The 22,844-nt window shown below is 48.9% G+C and overlaps 1 protein-coding gene across 1 annotated transcript; it reads right to left on the bottom strand.

The window, feature by feature from the left end:
• Positions 1-722: 722 nt before the first annotated feature.
• On the bottom strand, positions 723-22,802 carry LOC116516145 (A-kinase anchor protein 17B). The gene is given in 11 exon segments (XM_032228550.1): positions 723-3,841; positions 3,844-4,503; positions 4,506-4,589; positions 6,102-6,341; positions 7,919-7,988; positions 11,203-11,333; positions 12,546-13,202; positions 13,205-13,323; positions 15,296-15,431; positions 17,012-17,115; positions 22,593-22,802. Coding segments are annotated over 8 exon segments (2,829 nt in total). The 5' UTR covers positions 13,310-13,323; positions 15,296-15,431; positions 17,012-17,115; positions 22,593-22,802; the 3' UTR covers positions 723-2,959.
• Positions 22,803-22,844: the final 42 nt, after the last annotated feature.

The raw sequence follows: 22,844 nt of genomic DNA, 5'->3' as shown, positions 1-22,844 counted from the left end.
GGTGGGTGGGTGGGTGGGTGGATGGGTGGGTGGGTGGATGGATGATAGACTGACTGACAGACACTACATACATACATACATACATACATACATACATACATACATACATACATACATACGATAGAGAGAGTTTAAGTCCTTTTCCAGAAGCTGGACAATACAGGTGTGTGGGAAGCTACATTCTTCCGTGATCTTTTTAGGCTTATAAACAGGTTCGGTGATTTTCCAGTGAAGGAATCAAACACTTTTGAAAAGTGAGCGCAAACGTTTTATTCAAAAAGAGTATGCACATCTGCAAATCAGTTCCAAACAAAGACGAAAGAAAGACTCAAAATGGGGGGACTGGGGGGGGGGGGAACCCGGAAATCACGTCTGCAACTAAAACAAATATCACCGTAGTTCCCGGAAGGATGTCCTATAAAACAAATTTTATTCACAGCTAACTTTCCATTGGATCCAGAGGGCTAAGGAACAATGCAAGTACGAAAAAGTTCTTTTTATAGAGAAAAATACTTTTCACTCACCCGCCCGGGAAACGCATTTCTTTTCCCTCACCAGAGCAAAGAAGAAAAGATTATAGCTTTAAGAGTTTTAAAGTTGGGACTTTCCAAAGCCGAAAGAAACCACCACCAATGACCAGCCGCAGGACACAAAAAAAACAGCCTTAAAGCACAGAAAAATCCCTGCGTACTTTTTGAGTTCTTTTACTACTTTTATCGGAGCCCAAGTTCAACAAACGTATGCTAGCTAAGTCATATCACGAAAAAGTACTATGACGTGGAATAAATAAATCACGTTAAAAGTGAAGGGAAAACTGGAACCCAAATGTCCTTGTTTCCCCCCGCCCCCCCCCCCCCCTTGCATGGAATTGTTCTCTAGGAAATTATGGTCCTGCGATGATCCAGAGTGAGACCATTTGGTAGGCGCACTCAAAGAAGGGCCAAATCATCAAATGTGGTGACGGCCCCATTTAAAGGGGGGGGGGTCCCTTCAGTTTTCACCAGTCCTGTGTTTGTTTCGAGCAATTTAACACCACCCCGGAGGTTTTTGTCTTGCTAACGGGCTTCCCAAACATCAAGAAAAGTTTCCGTAACTCCGTTTTTTACCGTTTAAACCAACTTTTGTGCCACGGATGCCAAGGAGGTCTCTGTGGAAAAGACTCTATGTGAGAATTTTCCTACAAACAAACCTGCCCGAAACACACTGCGTGGCTCTTGCAAAGTCACTAAATCGGCAACACGCCAACAAAGGAAGGGAAGGCCTACACTGGAGGAGACCCTCGGGAGGGCTTCCCTGGGGGTGAAAGCCATGTCCACCTATCTCAGGTGGAGACTCTAGTTTCCTGGGCATAATACGTTCAATCAGGATCAAAGTGGATGCAATGAAGATTTGCAAGAGGAGCTCAAAGAAAGCCACAATGGTGCTCAGACGGGGAGCTGCAAGATTGAAACGTTTAGGTCAGCGATGGCGAACACTTTTGGCACTGTGCCCAAACCAGAACACGCGTGCATGCTTGTGCATGTGTGCCCGCCAGAGTGCCGGAAACCAGCTAGGTTGTGCCATTTTGGGGGGTGTTTTTATGCCATTTTCTGATGCTCTGGCGCCCGTGAGACCAGCGTGTGCACCTGAAACCAGAAGAGCAGCTGAGGATGGTGGACATGCCGACAAGAGAGGGCACTAGCTAGATTTCATGCTTTTTCAGTTTCTGCCATTTTAAACCCCAGCATCCTCCAAAGATGCTGTTCAGTCCAGTACGTGGGAAGGGCCGGTACCTTCCTCCCTATCAGCGTTTCTTCGGCCATCCGGGATCTGGTGGCCGTTTCAAGGGGATTATTTAGATCAGCAATGCAGGGAGAGGAGGGGGAGCCCCGTAATTCTGGAGGTCATCTTCACTCCATGAAGATTAAAGAGTTTTTTTTTTCTCAGATCAGGGCGGGAGTCAATGCAAAACTTGTGGGCAGAATAACAATGAGGCAGCAGCAGAAAAACGAATATCTTGGTAAGCTGGTTTTCCAAAGGGGGAATCCCGTTAAGTAGCAGAGATCGGAGAAAATTTCACCCTGTGCAATCCTGGATAAAGCTTTTCTAATCTTGGGGTGGTGGTGGTGGTTTGTCGTTAAATTATAAAAAAACATTTTCCTTTTCTGCCTGTTACAAATACGGTATTTTCTCTCTCTCCTGCCTCGTTTCTCTTTCTGACCATATTGGGGAGACGCTCGGTCTTGAATTGGGGGGGGGGGGGGGGAGGACTTTAAAAAGTTTTTTTTGGAGCTGTTGGGGGACCACGCACGACTTCCCGAATTGTACGGTCGTTCAAAGGAAAAAAAAAAAAGGGGGAGTTCGTACGGACCTCAAGTCTGGTAAATCGACTCTCTGCCACCTATTTTTAGGAAGCAAGGAATGTCTCGCCCATGCTGCTCTTCCTTTCCCAGCATGCAGGAGACCCCGCGCACCCAAAGCTAAACAAACACACACACACACACACACACTCCAACCAGCCCCAAGGCAATATATTATCAAAGTTCAGGCTCTGCAGAGAAGCCCTTTTAGAGGGCTGGTATAAAATGACCTAATACGAACTTCTACTCGAATTGTTTCCAAGGTTCCCACCGTCTGTCGGAATCAACCAAACTAACCTCCATCCCACCCCATTCCTCCATCCCCCCCCAAGGTTTCCCCCACCCCCGTAGACGGAGTCCAGGCACGAGCTGAGCTGGATTATTTCAACGGGAGACCAGAGGACACCATTTCCAGCTTCTTCTCCATTGGAAAGGACCCTACAAAGCAGGAGGGGAGAAAGGCAAGGAACCCCCAAGAGTTGAGGGGGAGGTCTTGTTGGCCCCTTCTAGGAGGGCCGTTCAACGTTGACTTGCTTTATCCGCCAAGTTCTTTGGAGGCCACCTTCTTCCGTCTACACATCCCGCCGTTTCTTACTCCATCCCTGAGCTGGTCTCTTTTATCACCTCTCCACCAGGCGCCTGGAAAGTCTCTGCCGCTCTTCGGCTCTGCGCCTTCTCTCGCCGACGTCCGCGTTCCCCTTGTCCGTCGCCACCTGGCGAGCTTCCTCCTGCAGTTGAGAGGCACCGAAACGGAGGAGGTCTTTTATGTTGACTGTCCCATCCAAGGCCCGGAGAGTCTTACATTTCACTTTGTGATGGATGAGCTTGCTGCATTTCCTCTGGATCTCGCTGAAGGACTCCAGCTCTCCGCGGTGGTTGGTTTCGGGGAACAGAGCCTCCTCATCCTGGAAGGGGCTGTCGGAGAACCGTTTCCTCTTCTTCTTCTTCTTCCAGCTGAGGTCTCGCTCCTCTTCGCTGGACAGCCACTGGAATTTCGGCTCTTCGTAGCAGAGTTGCCCGACGGGTCTCTCGAACCTTGCCTTGGGCTTCATTCCGGGGGAATCGCACCCTTCCGCGCTGGAGCAGAAGCTGCGGGAGGTACGTCTCCCGCCGTGGCCCTCGCGGCGCACGTTCTGGACCCGTATCAAGAGCTCTTGGGCCTTCTGCTGGCGGCGGAGTGGCCACGTCTTGCCGCTGCCTTGGTAGCCGCCGTTTCTTTGCTCCGGCGTGTTCCGGGGTTCGTTAAAGGCCTCGCTGAAATATTCCGAATCGCTGCTGATCTCTTCCAGCAGATCTTTCAGTTTGTACATCGTGGGAGAGGACAAGGCCGTCATTGCAGTCGTTTGTTCCTGGGGCGTCTTCGGGTGAGCGATGTTGTTGCTTCCTGCTGGGGTGGGGCTACGCAAGATGTCCGGCGGGGAGCCGACACTGTCCTCCTCCAGGGAATCGTCCCATTCTCCCTGGTAACTTTCACTAAACTCCTGAGGGCATGCCTGGTCTTCTGCAGGCTCGGATGTCTGTCGATCATTTCCCAGGGGTCGCCCTCCTTATCCTCCCGAGGCTCGTTTTCAGGGAGATCCGATCCTAAACTCTCTTCCCGCCAAGAGTCCTCGTCTCTATTCTTCAGTTTGACCCGGAAGCCATCTCCGGAACAGGACACCACCCTGTTCCACCAAGAGGTATCCGATGGGCTTTGTGCGCTGGGGCAGATCCGTGCGTATCGGGGCGTTTGGTAGTAGTTCAGTAAATAATGTATGAATTCATCTGTTTCATAAACCTTTTGCTTCTTCTCCCGGGCTGCGTCGGGAGCATCCTTGAAGGAACCCAAGTGGGGCCTCAGGTAATCCCACCTTTCGGGGGACGACTCGATCGCGTGGCAGTCCTGAGTGACTGTGACTTGCAGCAAACCCCCGGCATGAAAAGGGTGTATAACGTTCTCCGTGAAGTGGCTGGTGACGGCCCTGGCGGCGGGTTCGTTCGAAAGAGCTCTCCCGAAGGAAGGAGGGGAGGCGGGAAAGTCTTCAGCCAGGAACTGCTCTTCTTTCTCTTCTTCGATCGCCACGTTTTCCAGCAGGGCAGCGGGACAGACAGGCTGAGTCTCATCCTCCGCTTCTGGATGTTCAAGGTGAGGCACATCCGTCCCGTCCTCCTCGTGTGCGTCCTCTACGGGAGGGGTGGAGGAAATCTTCTCCTCTTCGGGTTGGGGCTCCGGAAGATGGGCCTCCATTTGTCCAGAGGACAGCACAAATTCTTGAGGAGAAACGGGAAGACAATCGGAATTACTGCACAACGAAGCAAAGAAAATGCTCACACAGTCTAACAATGAAAGCTCCCTCGTGCCATTTGACTTTCATCCACTTTATCTGCCTCTGCCTAGGATTGAACTCACGGCCTCAGAATTGTGAGGTGAGAGCTCCAACCTCTAGGCCAGCGCACCACTCTTCTTAGATGGATCGGTTCGATTTGATCTGATGCGATCTGATTTGATTTCTATAGCCTCCCAATTCAACCTTGTGATCCTGAGTGGCTTACAATTCTTAGATTAAAAAACAATGAAAGCATTTTGAGAAACAGTTGGGGCATATTCTTGAGGACCCAGATTGTTTGGGGGCAAGAGGCTGACTCTGTAAACCGCTTAAGAGAGGGCTGGAAAGCACTGTGAAGCGGTATATAAGTCTACGTGCCATTGCTAAGAACCATGGTGGTGCAGTAGACGAGAATGCAGCATTGCAGGTGAACTCTGCCCACTGCCAGCAGTTTGATCCTGACGGCTCAAGGTTAACTCAGCCTTCCGTCCTTCTGAGGTCGGTTAAATGAGGATTCAGATTGTTGGAGGGTCAATAGGCTGACTCTGTAAACCACTTAGGGCTGCAAAGCTCTATGAAGCAGTATATAAGTGCTATTGCCCTTCCTTCCTCCTCCCCTTCCCTCCCAGTGGTTAGAATGTAGTATTGCAGGAAAACTCAGTCCACTGCCAGGAGTTTGAATTTCATTAGGCTCAAGGTTGACTCAGCCATCCATCCTTCTGAGGTCGGTTAAAATGAGGACCCAGGTTGTTGGGGGCAAGAGGCTGACTCTGTAAACTGCTTAGAGGGGACTGGAAAGCTCTGTGAAGCGGTATATAAGTCTAAGTGCTATTGCTATTGCTATTGCCCTTCCTTCCTTCCTCCCTCTCCTCCCAGTGGCTAGAGTGCAGTATTGCAGGCAAACTCTGCCCACTGCCAGGAGTTCCAATTTCACCAGGCTCAAGGTTGACTCAGACTTCCATCCTTCTGAGGTCAGTAAAATAGCAATAGCAATAGCAGTTAGACTTATATACCGCTTCATAGGGCTTTCAGCCCTCTCTAAGCGGTTTACAGAGTCAGCATATTGCCCCCAACAACAATCCGGGTCCTCATTTTACCCACCTCGGAAGGATGGAAGGCTGAGTCAACCTTGAGCCGGTGAGATTTGAACAGCCGAACTGCAGAACTGCAGTCAGCTGAAGTAGCCGGCAGTGCTGCATTTAACCACTGCGCCACCTCGGCTCTTGAGGATGAGGACCCAGACTGTTGGGGGCAAGAGGCTGACTCTGTATACCGCTTAGAGGGGACTGGAAAGCACTGGAAAGTGGTATATAAGTCTAAGCGCTATACTTAATGGCTACATACCCCAAACAACATTTCGTGGCTCAATCGCTTGAACTTAAATCGGTTGATCTTCCCCCAGAAAAAGAACGGAAAAGATGAGTTCTTTGGAATACACGCTTGCAAATTTCCTTACTTGTATTTGGCTTAGCAGCACAGTGAGGAGTCGGATGGATTCCACCCTTCTCTGAGCCAAGAGATATTTTCTTTCCTCCCACTCGGGCGGGTCTTGGGAGTTGAGTCCTTCTGGAGCTGTTGCTTTCAGATGCTTCCTGGGGCGTTTCTCCTCGCGGTCAATCCGCCTTTTTCCCCGCCTCTTGATCTTAGACCGCCTCCTTCCTTCTCCACCTTTCTTGTCCTCCTCGTCCGTCTTTTTCTAGGCGACAACGGAACCGTTTAGGGGAACATACCTATCTCGCGTGTTGCAGGTTGTTAAAAAGAATAAAACGAAGCCCCCCCATGGTGAAATCTAATTGCTACCGACTGTACAAAACCGCCTTGGGGATTTTCCAAGGAGATGTAAAATAAGCTGGAGAGAAATCTGAGCTGCCGGTAGAGAGATTTGACACTCCGACAATATTCAGATATTAGCAGCTGTACATCAAGGCCGTGCTGACACTCCCAATTAAAGCTTTAATCCTTTCCAAGGGCATTTGAAACTTGCCTCCTGTGTGGGTTACGTACATAGAGTCCTCTCTCTCCAGCTCGGAGGTCACGCTACTCCTTTCTCTGTTATCTTAACTATCTCTAATCTAACTTCTCGTCCCCAGGATGGCTGCCTCTCCAGCAACTGGCCTTGTAAACAGCTGAACTTTTTAGAGCAGAAATTGGGAACGCGATGCACTCAGTGCTCTGCTTGGTGACCCAGCTCCCATAAGCCTTGGCTGGCGTGAAGAGCCGCCGAAGAATCTGAGGGATGCCCTTGGAAGCTATCTACAGTAGAGGCCCTGAGGTGGCTCATGGTATTTTTTAGGGGGGCAGCAGGGTGATAACAAGGCTCCCAAGGCAATCAGCTTGCAGGGGAATAAGTCATGGGTCATCACAGATGTGGCAGCAAATTTTTTACAAAAGAAATAAATCGGCTGTGTTCGAAAGAAATTACTGGCTGCCTCTGGGGGTGATTCCTGGACCTATTTTTCTCTTTTAAGCCAGTGTTTTTCAACCACTGTGCCGCGGCACACTAGTGTGCCGTGACATAGTGTAAGGTGTGCCGTGGGAAAAACATTTTATATATAGTCAATATAGGCACAGAGTTAAATTTTTTTAACATTTTCTAATGGTGGTGTGCCTCGTGATTTTTTTCATGAAAAAAGTGTGCCTTTGCACAAAAAAGGTTGAAAAACACTGTTTTAAGCGGTGGTTGCAGATATTCCTTCTATATCTACTGCTTGGAGGAGGATCAGGTTATTCTGGCCCTCCCAGAAATCTCCTCGCAAAGGAGACCCTCCATGGTTTCCCACTGCTGTTCTGAACCTTCCCCGCTTCCTTGCGATCAAGTGATACAGCAGACTAAAGAGATAGTCCTTGACTTATGGCGATGTAACTCGTGATGGTCTCTAATTGGGTCACCCGTTATGCTTGAGAAAACAGCAGGTCCATAGCTAACTAAAGCAGTCACGCCACAGGGGTGAAGCAAATACGTCATATTGATATATTCATTTTTTAATTTATTCTCGCATCTCTTAACCGACCATCTCCCTATAGTCATGATGGAGAACCCGTGGCACGGATGCCCGAAGCGGCACGCAGAGCCATGTCGCCCGACACCCGTTTCTCTTCCAGGTTTCTGGTGCACATGCGATGATCAGCTGACCTTCGCGCGCATGGCAGTGCCAAAAACCGGAAGAGCTGGTCTTCTGGTTTCCGGCAAGCGCATGCGTGCCATCCAGCTGATTTTTGTCGTGCGCATGTGCGCCAGTAACGGAAGACTAGCTGATTGGTGCGTATGCGTACACCGGAAATCAGGAGTTCATTTCCCGGCGTGTGCATGCCCCCTGGGGTGCTCCTCTTCCGAGTTGCACCCCTAACGAGCACACTCGTGTGCACTAAGCGTGCTTACACACGCACTCCCTTTTTTGCACTCGAAAAGCCGAAAAGCTTCGCCATCACTGCTCCGTAATCTCGTTGTGTTGCTTTTTCCTATTTATTATTTTACTTCTGTTCTACTTCTTCCTTTATAAATATTTTTAAGCAGCTTAAAGAAGCCTCACGGGGAGGCAAGCAGCAGATAAATTTAATAAAGAATAATCCCCCCCCCCAGCTTGGGAGACGCTATTTAAATCTGTTATAATTTTGTACAAAGGGGTAAACGCAATTGCAACCTATCATTCAGCCCCTAGAAATAAAAGGCCTGCATTTGATATACAATTGCTGAGTGGTTTGAAGGATGGGAACAGAAAACCCTGTAAGCACGGCATTTGTCGAGAGAGTCGCAAAGCTATTTTGATCTGTAGCATAACAACTTTTGTTCCAAACCCAACGGACTGCCTGGAACCCTCCCTGCAGAATTAAAAAGAAAAGCTAAGAGAGCCTCAGGTGTACTTTATGTCTGCAGAACCCACTGGGAGAAGCAAAGCCGACTGAGAAAACAACAGTACTATAAAGTTACAAGCAGATGTAACAGTCCGCTCTGGATTTTAACAGATTAACAGAGTTAGAAGAGACCTTGTAGGTCATCTAGTCCAACCCACCCACACACAAGCAGGAGACCCTACATCATTTCTGACAAATGGCAGTCCAGTCTCTTCTTGAAAGCCTCCAGGGATGAAGCTACCACAACCTCCGAAGGTTCTGTTCCATGGGTCGATTTCTCCTTATTTCCAGGTTGAATCTCTCCTTGTTCGTTTTCCATCCATTATTCCTTGTCTGGCCTTCAGATGCCCTTGGAAAATAGCTTGACCCCCTCCTCTCTGTGGCAGCCCCTCAAATATTGGAAGACTGCTATCATGCCCCACCCCAAGTCCTTCTCTTCACTAGATTAGCCAGGCCCAGTTCCTGCAACCGTTCATCGTAGGTTTTAGCCTCCAGTCCCCTAATCCTCTTGGTTGCTCTTCTCTGCACTCTTTCTAGAGTCTCAACATCTTTTTTATAGTGTGGTGGCCAAAACTGAGCGCAGTCTTCTAGGTGTGGTTTTTACTAAGGTTTCAAGGATCTTGAACTGCATCGTGATCTTTATGATAATTTTATTTCAGGCTAGACATATTTCGGCCGTAAGAGAACGGCAGCAAGTGAGAAAGTGAGCAAGCGAAGCCATTAGCAATTATACCTATGATGTTTGATGGCCCAACCTATTTGCAAACTAGCTCTCAAATTACTACAGACTTTGGAATCTGCTTATTCAGACATTATTCAGATGTAAATCACTGAACACAGCCATGTTGATCAGGAGTAGTTCTCCAGCTGAATTTACCTGTGTCTTGTCTAAAGTTATGTTTCGTTGCAACATTTGCCAGAACTTAGGAAGTTAAAACTATAATAATTATTATAATGCAGTGTGCAAAAGATAACACCCTCACTCAACTTTAATCTACAGCAGTGGCCAAAACTGTGGAAACCTTTTTGGGAAAAGTGTATTTTTGAGGTTTGATGGCTAATAACAGCACATTTTTTTTGGAAGTAGCGTCATAAAATCATATATCAATGGAAAGATAATTTAATCAAGAATGTAATGCAACAAAGTGTGTTCAAGTATATGTATTCTATGAAAGGTTACAGCCAAATAACCAAAAAAAAGGAAGCACAACTTGCTTAGGTTGATAGCAGGTAGCTTTCCTCCCTCTGATTGTAGCCAATGAGCATGAGTATTTAGAGAGCCAATCAGGTGTCATCTTGTTTTGGCAATGAGCCAATGAGATGACAGTAGGATTCAGTTATTGATGCCATGGATTGAAGCGGAGAGGAAGATATTTGTCAGTGTGTTATGCGATTGCTAACAATTTGATTGCTTTTTTTGTGTGTTCTTTCATTTAGTGAGCTTGTAAAACATAATAAAATTACAGTAATGGTGCAAAGAGTGGACTGGTCACCCAGAAAGTGATGTAAAATAGTATTATTAAGTGAACAAGGCTAGAGTTATAAAAGAAATTAAAAGACAAAATGGTGGAAACTTAAACCAAAGGTGGCATTTCTAAGTTTTTGAAGAGGTATAAGGAGACTCAGTCACTACAAAACCACACAGGGTTGTGCAGCAAGTTGTGATAGAAGAATTAAGACACTGTGCCTACGTAACAGAAGAAAACCATCTGGGTGTATACAAGATGTAATGGCGCAATGCAATGTGAAGTTGAGTACAAGGACTGTTCGGCGCAGACTGCAGGATTTTGGCCTGAGATCTAGAATTGCATGAAAAAGCCACTTTTATGTCTCATAAAAGTTATTGCATGGCGTTATTGATTAAATTATCTTTCCATTGATCTATAATTTTATGGTATTACTCCCCCCCCCCCAAAAAAGCGGCGTTATTAGCCATCAAACTTCAAAAACACTGTATAGTTTTCCCAAAAGGTTTTGGCCACTACTAGTATTTAGCAGTGAGAGTACAAACTCACACGATAAATAATATATGTGGGATGGTGGGGAAAAACATTTGCTGAAATCTCAGGAGGCGAGTCAGCGTCCTGAGAAAGATTTCCAGGAATTAGCAGCCTGTTTTGAAGGAACGTGATGGGATTGATCCGCTGGCGTCTTCGCTAGCCAACCCAAAACAAATTATGGAAAAATAGGACAGCCCTCGACTTAGAATCGTAATTGTGGGGGGGTCAGAATTTCTGTCACTAAAGCAAGGTTGCTGCTGAAAGAGCCACATCTTGTGTTAACGATCCGTTGTTAAGTGAATCACAAGGTTCGTTAAGCAAAGCTGGCTTCCCCCTGTTGACTTTGCTGGAGAGAAGGCAGCTGCGGGAGGTGATGAACGGTCGAAAGCTGCAACCCTCATTGTAAACGCATGTGAGGATTGGGGAAGACTCGCATTTTTCATGGCCATCGAAACTTGGTCACTAACCGAATTGTTATAAGTCAAGGACTACCCACTTGTCCTTGGTCTAAAAAGACCATGATGAACTCCCCCCCCCCCCAAAAAAATGTGTCAATGCTCTTGGTCCACAATTTGAAATGCAGGGAGGTCCAACGTGATTTGGCCTTTTCAGTCAAATTCCGCCCACAGACTGTTTTCCCTTCCAATAAAAGAACGATTAACACGAATGATTTGATAACGAAAGGCAATGATTTAACTTCCTCACCTTTCCGTCCCTTTTCTCCCTCTGTTCTCCTCTCTCTTTCTCTCTCGCTCTAGGCCTTGGAGGGTTAATCTCTCTAGGGTTCTCTGTTTTATGGCATTCTCACTGAAATGATTAGTGGCGTCGGATGTCACCTGTTTCAAAACAGCAACAACAAAGCGCATGGCTAATTCGGACCTACACATACACCTACACACACACACAGAGACACACACACACACATACTCTTTCCCCAAAATAAGCCCTCCCCCGAAAATAAGCCCTCCCTGAAATACTGCAACACAGCAGCAGCCATGAGGTGACCACGGACCTCCTGCACCTCAAAAATAATAAGACCTCCCCAAAAATAAGGCCAAGTGCTTATTTCGGGGGTCAAAAGAAAATAAGGCCCTGTCTTATTTTTCGAGGAAACACACAGTATATACACATACAGTTGCTTATTACTCGTAGGCAAAAGAGTTACACTCTAGAACAGGGGTATCCAACTCAAGGAACGTGGGGTGCTTAGATCAGGCCTGCAGGTCTGAAAACGGAACTGGGGAAAGGGGGGGGGGCGCTAGCAAAACAAACTAAAAAGAAAAGAAAAAGCAGAAATGTTTCCCCTTCTGCATTTGAACATGCAAGCAGGGAAGAGGAAAGGAGGAAGGGGAAGATAAAGAAGGAGGAGGAAAGATGGGAAGAGAGCAAGGAAGGAAAAAGAAGGAAAGTGGGGGAAGAAGAAAGGAGAATGAAGAGGGAAGGAAAAGGAAGAAAAAGAAAAGGAAGGAAGGAAGGAAGGAAGGAAAGTTCTACCTTAGCACTTGGCCACCAAAGGCGTGCCCAACACGAGTGACGTCGACCTGGCTACGCCCCCCACGGCCACGCCCCCCACAGCCACGCCCCTCTGAGGTCAAATACAGCCCTGATGCGGCCCTCAATGAAATCGAGTTTGACACCCCTGCTCTAGAACGAAATACAGAAAAGTACCAGAAGTCACACTCAAGTTATGACGGTCATGGGACCTACCCATCAAAATCGTTAACGGCACAGTCTTAAATCAGATCTCCCGCCCGCCAGACCCAATGACCATTTTTGCAGCAGCCATGAAGCAGATGTGCCAAAGACGTTAAGCGAACCCCTGCTTTGGCTTTGGGCGCTGTTTTGGCAAAAATTGGAAGTCCATCCTAGTTTTTGGCAAAGCAGTCATAAAAAGCGCCACGTCGGAGAAGAAGCAGAGCGGATGAGCACTCTCAGATCGACCAATTCCAGACTCGATCGATCACTATTTCTGGCCTCGTTTGGGTTTCTTTTTTTGTGTGTGTGAATCCTGGCTTACTGAAAGTCCCCGCGAGGGCACGGCGCCTTACCTTAATGTTACAGGCGAGAGCTTTGCCATCGTCGGCCTTGAACATCAGCTTCATGCCCTTCAGGGTCTCCATGGCTCGGGAGAACGATTCGGACTCTTGATATTGGACAAAGGCCTCGAAGGACCTCATCCCGCGGAAAACGAAGTGGTTCCTGCTCCTCCCCACCGTTTCTTCCCTGTAGGGGTCCAGCATGGGGATGTCCACGTTCCTGATCGTCCCGAAAGCGCCAAAGACCGTCCTCAAGACCTCCTCGCTGGGGGTCTCGCTCTCCGAACCTTTGGGGGCGAACCACTTGCAGGGCAGGCCTTCCAGATGGACGCAGTCGGGAACCGCCCGGCTTAGCGGCTCCTCCTCCGGCTGTTTTGGGGCCTTGTCCTGGGGCTCGGATTCCTGAGTAGGCGGGACGTCGGGAGGGGTTTCCGTAGCGACCACCTGCAGGTCTTCCTTAAATCCGTTCAGCGTGATCCGCTGGCCGTGGAGCTTCTCCTTCAGGCTGGAGACCAAGCGCCTGGTTTCGGCCTCTGCTTCAAACCGGATGAAGGCCTTGGTGCTCTTGGACACTTTCACGCTGGTGAACTGGTCCGGGGAGATCAGGTTCTTCAGCTTGTCCATCACTTCCCACTTGGAGAAAGCCCGGGTCGATCCGGTGTGTTCCGGGGGAAGCACACGCTGATGGTCAGTTTCGCAACCGGCTTCAGGTAGAGCTGCTGGGAGGCGCACAGCTCCGTGGCTTCGGAGGGGTCGCAGACGAGGGTGACCGTCATGGCGTCCGGTAGTCCTTCGGGAAAAACAATTCAAAGGCAACTTACGTGGGCCAGAAAACGACACTCGTTGACTTCTGGTTAAAGGGGCTTTGGGCCCGCCTACCCTTCAAACCCAAAGGTGCTTTTTCAAGAGCCGATTGGACTTTTTTATTGGTTGGTTTTTCCTTTGAAGACATGTCACTTCTCCGTGACCCGTCAAAACCGCGGTCCACAAAAGCGCGATCGACGAAAGCGCGCATTTGACGTCATCACAGCGCGACGAAAAAAATTAAAAATTGAAATAAAAATAAAATTAAAGCAAGCCGATTCACATAAAGGTAAGGGCTAGGTTTAGGTTTAGGGTTAGGTTAAGGGTTAGGGTTAGGTTTAGAGCGTTAGGGTTACGTTTAGCGTTAGGTTAAGGGTTAGCGTTAGGTTTAGCGTTAGGTTAAGGGTTAGGTTTAGGGTTAGGTTTAGGGTTAGGTTTGGGGGGGGTTAGGGTAAGGTTTTCGCTTTATTTTTACATTAATCGATCACAGTGCGATGTTTTCGTCGCGCTGTGATGACGTCACGTACGCGCTTTCGTCGAGCGCGATTTTGTCGTGGAACCCACTTCTCATGCAAGAAGCTTTTTCAGCTTCTCTCAGAAGCTTTTTGGTTGAGAAGTGAAACATCTTCAAAGAAAAATCAGAAAGTCCACTTGCCTCTTGGGGAAAAAAAGCAGCTTTGGGACAACCATGACCTGGATGACTGAGAATCTCCATAGACATCTGCCCTTCACACCTTCACTCTCCGGTCAGCCCAAATGGGCCGCAGCCGGGAGTGAGCTGAGGCCCAGAGGTTGGGGATCCTTGATTTTAAGGAATTGTAAACACACTTATATCTGATGGAGGAGAACATTTGTAGCTCAGAGTTTGAAAAGGGAGGTCCTTGGGGGCTCCCTGAGCTTGGATGTTTTCTTGCAGATGCTTCATCGCCAAGTTAGGTCACATCATTAGTGCTAGTACTTTAGTCTAGCACTGATGACGTTACCTAGTTTGGGCATGAAACGTCCGCAAGATTCAACCAAGCTCAGAGAACACCAAGCACCTCACCGAGTTTGTTGTGGTAGCCTCATTGGTTTTTGGAAAAGGTTATTCAGGTGACCTCATTACAGTGGGATTTAATCCAAGGTAAATTTGCATCTTTGTTCATTGAAATATCATAGTATCTACTTGTTTAAAACTCCATTGTTTTTACTGTGTTATAACAAGCGTAACTAATATGATCTTTAACTGAATTGCATGAGGGCTTAAGATTATCAAACTAAACCTTCAGCAAAAAGCTGTTTATGGAAATTGAAAACAAGATTCATTTGAATTGTTCTTCAGGAAGAGACAGGCCTTTAAAATATCAAGGAAAAAAAATGCCAATCAGGAATTGATCTGACAGACTCTAAGCTGTAGAATAAAAGAAGAAACACATCTCTAGACAGAATTCTGTTTACTTAGAAATTTCATCCACTTCAAATTATTTCACTATTAACAAGGGACAATTAGGATTGTTAATATTAAGACTTTAAAAAAAATCTGCACCATTTAGTACTTCTAGCAAGAGCATATGGTGGGGGGAAAACCACCTGTATATTGCACACTAGATCAAAGGATCAAGTAAATTGCACACATCAAAGGTTGACATTTTTAACAAACAAGATTGCCACTGATTAAAAGTGCTTATTATTCATATTTAAAAAACCCTATTTTAACTAATCTGCAAATAGCCCCAAACCCACTTTTTCTGGGTAAGCTCAATTTTATCAATACTATCGGGTAGAGCCCTGAAATGCTTTTTGCCATTTTTCCACTGTTGTCTGACCGTTCTGAGACATGCAAATATATTTTTTAGTTTTTAACCAGTCCAAGTGCTAAATATATCTGCTCTGAGAATGCCTGTTCATCTGTCTTTCTTTTAACCAGCCTAGAATCATCTATTCTGCCAAGCCCATGCAAGAATTAAGCCAGTACAAACCTCGATTGCGTCCTTTGAGAAGTGATTAATAGGTGGTGGAGATTCCAGTTACATTTTTGATCTTGGCGACAATGTTTGGCTCTTTGGAACGCATGTCCCTGTTCTCTGCCAGTCTGCCAGTCTTGTTCTTCAGGCTCTGCATGGCAAATGGGAGTATTTTGGTTCGTATACTCAGAAACCGTCTACCGAATGTTAAAAGTTATTAAGACGTTCCTTTGTTCTCAAAACCGTTCTCCACGCAACCTTTGCCAGGGCGCGAATGTGCAGAGGAAGGTTGCTAGCGAATTCTACTCTCTTCTGAGATTTTTTTCAGACCCCAATTGCAGAACTCAAGGGAGGCTGAACAATCAAATGCACCCAGAGGCAAAGGCATCACCTGTGCCCTTCCTTTACAAAACATCTCCATCACACCTGTACGTCCACGAAATGTGCTGCCGATGGAGAACAACAAAACTGACTCTCTTTCCGATAAACATCCTCTTGAAATAAACACACCCGCCAACTCAGAATCAGCGATAAAAGAGTTCCCTGCAACACGAAGGGCAGCATTTTAAGGGGTCTTAAAATGAGTAAAACCAACCCATTTTCAACATGGCAGCCAAATAGGTCTGCAACTTGTACACAACCAACTTCTGGGAAAAACAGGTCTCTAGTTCAGGAATCGGCAACCTTAAACACTCGAAGATCCATTTGGACCCGTTTCCCACAGAAAAGAAAACACAAAATCCTTCCGGTGCCTGACATTTCCTGAGTGGCCACAAAACTAGCAGATGTAGTTGAATTAAATGTTCTTTTTTCTTCTGAAACTTTTCAAATGTTTTGGCCTACCAGGGGTCAAAAAGCTCAATAAATTGCATGCTGATGGGTGTCGCACATTGGCGGTTGTTGTGACGCATATTTTGAGTGACAGGGAGCCGCAGCAGAGGGATGAAAGAGCCACATGTTGCTCCAGAGTTGGCCCCTGCTCTAGAGAACATTTGAAAACACCTAAGTTAATCTGAATTTATTTCTGGGTTAATTGCAGGGGGTAAACAGGTCTCATGGTTTTGAAAGTATATTGTGTATTCTGAAACTCTGTATATTCTTCGTAACCACAGAAATTTTAGAAAGCAAACCAAATGGAGAATTTCCTTCGACTTAAAGGGCCTTCGCTACTCCTAGCTGAATTCAGTTTCATAATGATCTTTCTGACACCATGTTTACCTTATTATATCTATATTTTTTATATATCGTATTTAGAAACCACCCACCTCCCTTGACTCTGGTGCAATTGCTCTTTTTTTTTTTTTCTTTTTCCAGGCAAACAATGGGGTGGATTTTCTGCAAAATGCCTAAAATTACACTTTTCCTTGTTTTTCCTTTCCTTGGTAAAGTTATTTCTAGGTGGTAGTTCCTTGTCTGTGTGAAATCTGCATCGTGCTGAGCTCAAAAGTAAACTCACATAATGACTTCATGATCATCTAGTTCTCCGTTCCTTATTTGTGTATAGTATTTTTATTCTTAATTTTAAAGACAGCTTTACGTGAGTCTATATTTTTTAATGTCCGAAATCTTTTTCAAAGCTGTGTTGCTGTTCTATGGATCAGTCGATTAATCAAGAGGCCTGGCTCCACATCACAGCCTGAACCCCAAATTAACCCAGCAGATAAACCTCATCTGAACGCAGATAAAAGTTTAAGTGGGGAGGGGGGGAAGGAAGAGGGGAAACAAACTAACCTCAACATCATTTTATTTGCTTCGATTTCTGATCATATCCACCACACGTCATGTGAAATGGGAGTCCATAACCTTGTCATTGCTGAATTTTTGATCTTGAATGGCTAGAAATGCAGAAAACTCATTAAATTAGAACAATTTTATAGCCTTAAATTACTCATCCTCAACTGTCCAAACCCTGGAATACCCAACTCAACTCCAAAGATATAGGTAACCCTATACAAGCATAATAGGGGGAAGAATGTCTATGGCTAAGCAAAGCAGTTGAGTGGCACCCAATTCCATAGCCGTCATGCCAATAGTTGTTATGGGAATCACTGCAGTCGTTAAGTGAATCGGGCTGCCTGGTAAATAAATCCTGCTTCCTCAGTAATTTTACTTGTCGGAAGTCGAGGCAGATATTTTGTCTCTCTCCGGACACAAGGAGCATATATCTGCTGAACAAAACTCCGCATTGGTGACAGGAAGGGCATCCGGCCATTAAACACTCTGCTAGCTCCATTCAGTTGCAAGGGATTATGGGATCGTTAAAAGAGGATTGAGGATGAAGTTGGCTGCGAAGGTCACAGATGGTGGTCCAATGACTCAGGGACCGTTACGCAACCATCATAAATACATACGGATTGCCAAACCCCCGAATTTTGATCACTGTGACTGTGGGGGATACTGTAATAGTCATAAGTGCAACGATTGGTCCAAAGTCATTACTTTTTTCAGCGTTGTAACTCTGAATGGTCGCTAAGTGACTACCTAGAAAGGGACTCCTTGCCTCACAACAGTGGATTTAGTGATTTAGTGACAACAGTGGATTTAGTTATGACATCACTGAATAAAAGGGACTTATGACCAGAGGTGGATTACTCCAGGTTTGGTCCGGATCGGGCGAACCTGTAGTAGTGGTGGTGGGAGCTTCCGCCCACCCGCATGGACGCTTTTGCGCACTTGCGTGCACAGGAATCACACCTAAACCAGTAGTAAAAAAATTGGCAACCCACCACTGATATGACCATATTTCATAGTTACAACCTTTGTACCATCCCCATCATCCTGTGATCAAAATTCAGATGCTTGGCACCTGCTTCATCTTGTGTCCCAAGAGTCACGTGATCCCCTTTTGCGACCTTCTGACGTGCCAAGTCAAGAGAGAAGCCAGATTCACTTAACAACCAGGTTTCCAACTTAAGAACTGCAGTGATTTGCTTAACAACTGTGGCGAGAAAGGTCGTAAAGTTTGGCCCAACCATCTTCACAAATGTCTCACTTAACCTCAGAAATTTTGGGCTCAGTTGTCGTCGTAAGTCGAGGATTAGCTGTATAACACTAACCCCACCACTACAGCCCGATCCATGGCACAGGGGCTGCCTGTATCCCATGTTCCCCTCCACAAAGCAATGCTCAAATCAAATCAAATCTTTATTACGGTCACAGAGCAGCATGCCAGTGCAAAGCTACAAATGCCCCCATATCCCATCATCCCCTTCCGTAGGGCAGGCTCCTCCTCCCACAAGTCTCCTTTTTGCAAAAAAACTCCCAGCTTCCTTCTATTAGCACCCCCTCCCCCTCCAGATATGTGGGACTACAACATCCATCCTCCTGTGGCTAGAGAAGATGAGGGATTATCTTGACTTCCTATCTTTGACTCATGTCCATCCAGGCATTTGAGACCCAGGCGAATGGGAGTTGTAGTTCCAGGCACTACTAGAGGCACTGGGCTCATGAAAGATAGGAAGGTGGGAATCGGCATGGCACTCACTCTCCAAATGTTGTCCCACCACTCCCAGTGCTCAGGGCGATGGGAACTGGAGTCCCACACAATCCCAGGTGTGCGGGACTCGCCCCGCAGGAGTACCTGCAGGAGACAGGCGGATGGGAACTGGAGTCCCAGACACACCCCGACGTACTTCACTCACCGCAGTGCCTGCAGGTGACAGGCAGATGGGAACTGGAGTACTTTCAGATATTCAGCACCTACAAGAACTAGGCAGATGGGAGCTGGAGTCCCAGGTGGATGAGAGCAGGAATACGAGCCAAATGGGAGCTGGAGTCCCAGGCCGGCCAGGCAGATGGGAGCTGGGATCTCAGGCAAGCTGGGGGATGGGAGCTGGAGTCCCAGACAGGCCAGGCGGATGGGACCTGGAGTCTCAGGCAGGCCAGGCGGATGGGACCTGGAATCCCAGGCAAGCCTGGAAACTGGGCCTCTCAGGTCAGGTGGATGGGAGCTGGAGTCCCAAGTAAGCTGGGTAGATGGGAGCTGGAGTCCCAGGCAACCAGGACAGATGGGAGCTGGAGTCCCAAGTAAACCTAGCAACGAGGACCTGGAGACCCAGGCTGGCCAGGCTGATGGGAGCTGGAGTCCCAGGCAAACCTAGCAGCTGGGAGCTGGAGTCTGAGGGGGACGAGGCGTGTGGGAGCTGGAGTCCCAGGCAAGCCAAGGCTGATAGGACCTGCAGTCCCTCCCCTCAGAGCCCTCAGCGCGGTTGAGGCCTAGAGGCCCTTCCGGAGACCCCCAACCTCCCGCCGCCGCCGCCGCCCCTCGGGCTCTCCTCCCGCGCCGCGGCCTACCGGGCCTGCCTCTCCCGCTGCCGCCGCCGCCGCTTCCTGGCCCGGCCTCCCCGGGGCGGAGCCGCCGCGCCCCCTCGCCCCCCCGTCGCAGATGGCGGCTCTGCCCGGCCCCTTCGCTCGCCCCCTCGCCCGGACGGGCTCGGCCTGGGCCCTGCCGGGGCCTCCTGAGGGCCGCGGGTCGCCGGTCTCCTCCCCCCACCGGCCCAGGGTGCCCCACTCCTTTGGGTTCCCCCCACTCCGGAGGACTCAGTCGATCCACTCCCTTCCCTTCTCTCCCGTCCTCCGGGTGGGGCTATGGGGGGGAGACCCCTCCCCCGCCCTTGCTGGAGGGAAGACCCCCCCTCCCCTTGCTGGCTGGATTTGAACCCGGGGCCGAGGCAGGAGGGGCAGGACTCATCTCTTCTTGTAACCCCTGGAAAAGGGGTCCAGGACAGCCCCCCCCCAACAAGAACCCCCCAGGGGACCAGTGATACTCAACCCCCCCCCTCTCCAAGCAAAGTTCACCCCTTGCTGGAGGGAAGACACCCCATCTCTCCTCCAGGGCTGGATTTGAACCGGGGCCGAGGCAGGAGGGGCAGGACTCATCCCTTCTTTGACCCAGGTCAAAGGGGTCCAGGGCAGCCCCCCAACAAGACCCTCCAGGGGGGCCAATGACACCCCCACCCCAAAGAAAAGCATTCCCCTTACTGAATTTGAACCCAGGGCCGAGGCAGGAGAGGTAGGACTCATCCCTTCTTTTGACCCCTGGAAAAGGGGTCCAGGACAGCCCCCCCTAACAAGAAACCCCCCCCAGGGGACCAGTGATACTCAACCCCCCCCCCAAGCAAAGTTCACCCCTTGCTGGAGGGAAGACACCCCATCTCTCCTCCAGGGCTGGATTTGAACCCGGGGCCGAGGCAGGAGGGGCAGGACTCATCTTGTGACCCCTGGCAAAGGGGTCCAGGACAGCCCCCCCAACAAGACCCTCCAGGGGGGGCGGGCAGTGACACCCCCCCACCCCGAAGCAAAGCATTCCCCTTACTGGAGGGAAGACACACACACACACACCGGCTGAATTTGAACCCGGGGCCGAGGCAGAAGGGGTAGGACTCATCCCTTCTTTTGACCCATGACAAAGGCGTCCAGCGCAGCACCGCACCCCATTCAAGGAGCCTACAAGACTGTTCTGGGCGGGGGAACCAAGACCCCCAGGGGATCAATGATACCCCCCCCAAACAAAGCACAACACACACACACATACACACACACACAGAGCAATGCATCTAGGGCGAGTTTCAGCCCTGGGGAAGCGGAGTTCCTTCCCGCACAGATGTGGGGTGATTTGTCAACCCCAATGATTCCCCCCCCCCGCCAAAAAAACCCCAACCTTCTTTCCACCACCCCCTTACAGGATGAGGATGACCTCCGAATCCGATCTGCCCCCTATCCTAATCTTTGCAAAAGGCCACTTTCCCATCCAGATGTTGGAGTTCAGTTGTCCTCTGGCGGACACAGAGCTGGAAGGAGCCCTGAATCCCGCACATCTGGAGCAGGGCTCAGCTGGAAGGGGCCAGGGGTGCCTCTCTTCCCTTCCTCCCAAGGGAAGAAGGGCCAAATAAATCCCCGGGATCCTAAGCCACCCCTTTTTTGGAAACAGCTGCCTCTCTGCATGCTAACTTTTTAAAAAAAATAATTCCATTTTCTCTGCATTTTCGGGGGGGGGGGGGGGGGCAGAAAGCCGTAGAAAAGATTTGGGGGAAGGAAGGTGATATTTAGCAAAAACTTTGGTGGCGTCTGCCTTATTTTTCTCTGAATAAGAGGAAGGCAGGGTGGAGGAGAATTCAGTGATACCACCCTGTCCTCCGGAATGGGGTTCAAGGAGAGGGAACCCTAATTCATCAAATCCATCAACAAGACACCATAACTTTGAGACCCCTCACCCCATTTCGGCCACTGTAAAGGTGCTGCCGGCCAGGCTGGGCCCACTTGGAAGGGTTAGTAACACGTGAGCCTTGGGAAGACTACCTTTCGAGTTCCCCTTCCCTCTTCCAGTGAAGCCACTCTGAATTCTCTCCCCAGAACAACGACCTTGGCAGGTAGGGCCGGCCGAGAAGAAAAGGACGGGCAGTCCGTTCTCACACACACACACCCAACCCGGACAGGCTGGCATCATTGCCCCACTGCATCTCCACCAGCCAGCCCGGCACTCTCCCCATTGAGTGGTTTCTTGGTGGTCTCTGAGCTTGGTGGTTTTCTTGCAGACGTTCATGGCCCAACTAGGTAACATCATCAGTGTGATGAGCCATGAAACTTCTGCAAGAAAGCCCCCCAGTTCAGAGAGCACAAAGGATCCCGCAATCTTCCTCCTCCTCCTCTCCACATCTGCAGTAATGATGTCACCTAGTTGGGTCATGAAACCACCAAGCTACGCTCCACAATTCTCCTCTTCCACCACCCTGCTCCCTTCTTAGACTGATGGTGTTACTTAGTTGGGTCATGAAATGTTTGCAAGGAAACCACCAAGCTCAGAAAGCACCAAGCACTCCTCAGTGCTAATCCTCCTCCTCTTCCCTCTCCCTCCCACGGCCTCCTTTCTTCTACCACTGATGATGTTATCTAAATGGGTCATGCAAAAAAAGCAATTAAGCTCAGAGAGCACCAAGGATCTTCCTCTCCACACACCCATTTTCTTCTAGCAGTAATGATGTCGCCTAGTGGGTCATGAGATGTCTGCAGGAAAACAAACGATGCTCAGAAGCACCAAGGAAGGACCCCACAGTCATGATCCTCCTCTCCACCACACTCCACTTTCTTCTAGCACTGATGATGTTACCTAGATGGGTCATGAAACATCTGCAAAAAGCAATCCAGCCCATAGACATCATCATCTTCCTCCTCCTCCTACCCCACTTTCTTCTACCCTGATGTTGTTACCTAGCTGGGTCCCGAGACGTCCGCAAAAAAACACCACCCAGCTCCGACAGCATCCTCTCAACCCCGAAAATACAAATATTCTCCTTTGCTGACTCTTCCCCCTTACCCGCACGGCGCATCTCCGCCTCTCCGCAGCCGGCGACGCCCCCGGGAACCCAAAGGCGGCCGGCCTAGAGTCCCGCCGTCTCCCCGGGACGCCGGTTGCCCAGCCGGGCGAGCATTCCCCTCCGCGATCCGCTACCGATGCGCCCAGATCCGGGTCCCCAGCGCGGCGGCAAGCTTGCCTGCGCTCCGCTGGCGCGCTCTTGCGCACCGAGGGAAGCTGGAGAGGGCGGCCCGCTTCCCGCGCCCTTCCCCT

Source organism: Thamnophis elegans, chromosome 12 (assembly GCF_009769535.1).
Source record: "Thamnophis elegans isolate rThaEle1 chromosome 12, rThaEle1.pri, whole genome shotgun sequence".
Taxonomy (NCBI): Eukaryota; Metazoa; Chordata; class Lepidosauria; order Squamata; family Colubridae; genus Thamnophis; species Thamnophis elegans.
This window is presented reverse-complemented; position numbering and strand designations above follow the sequence as displayed.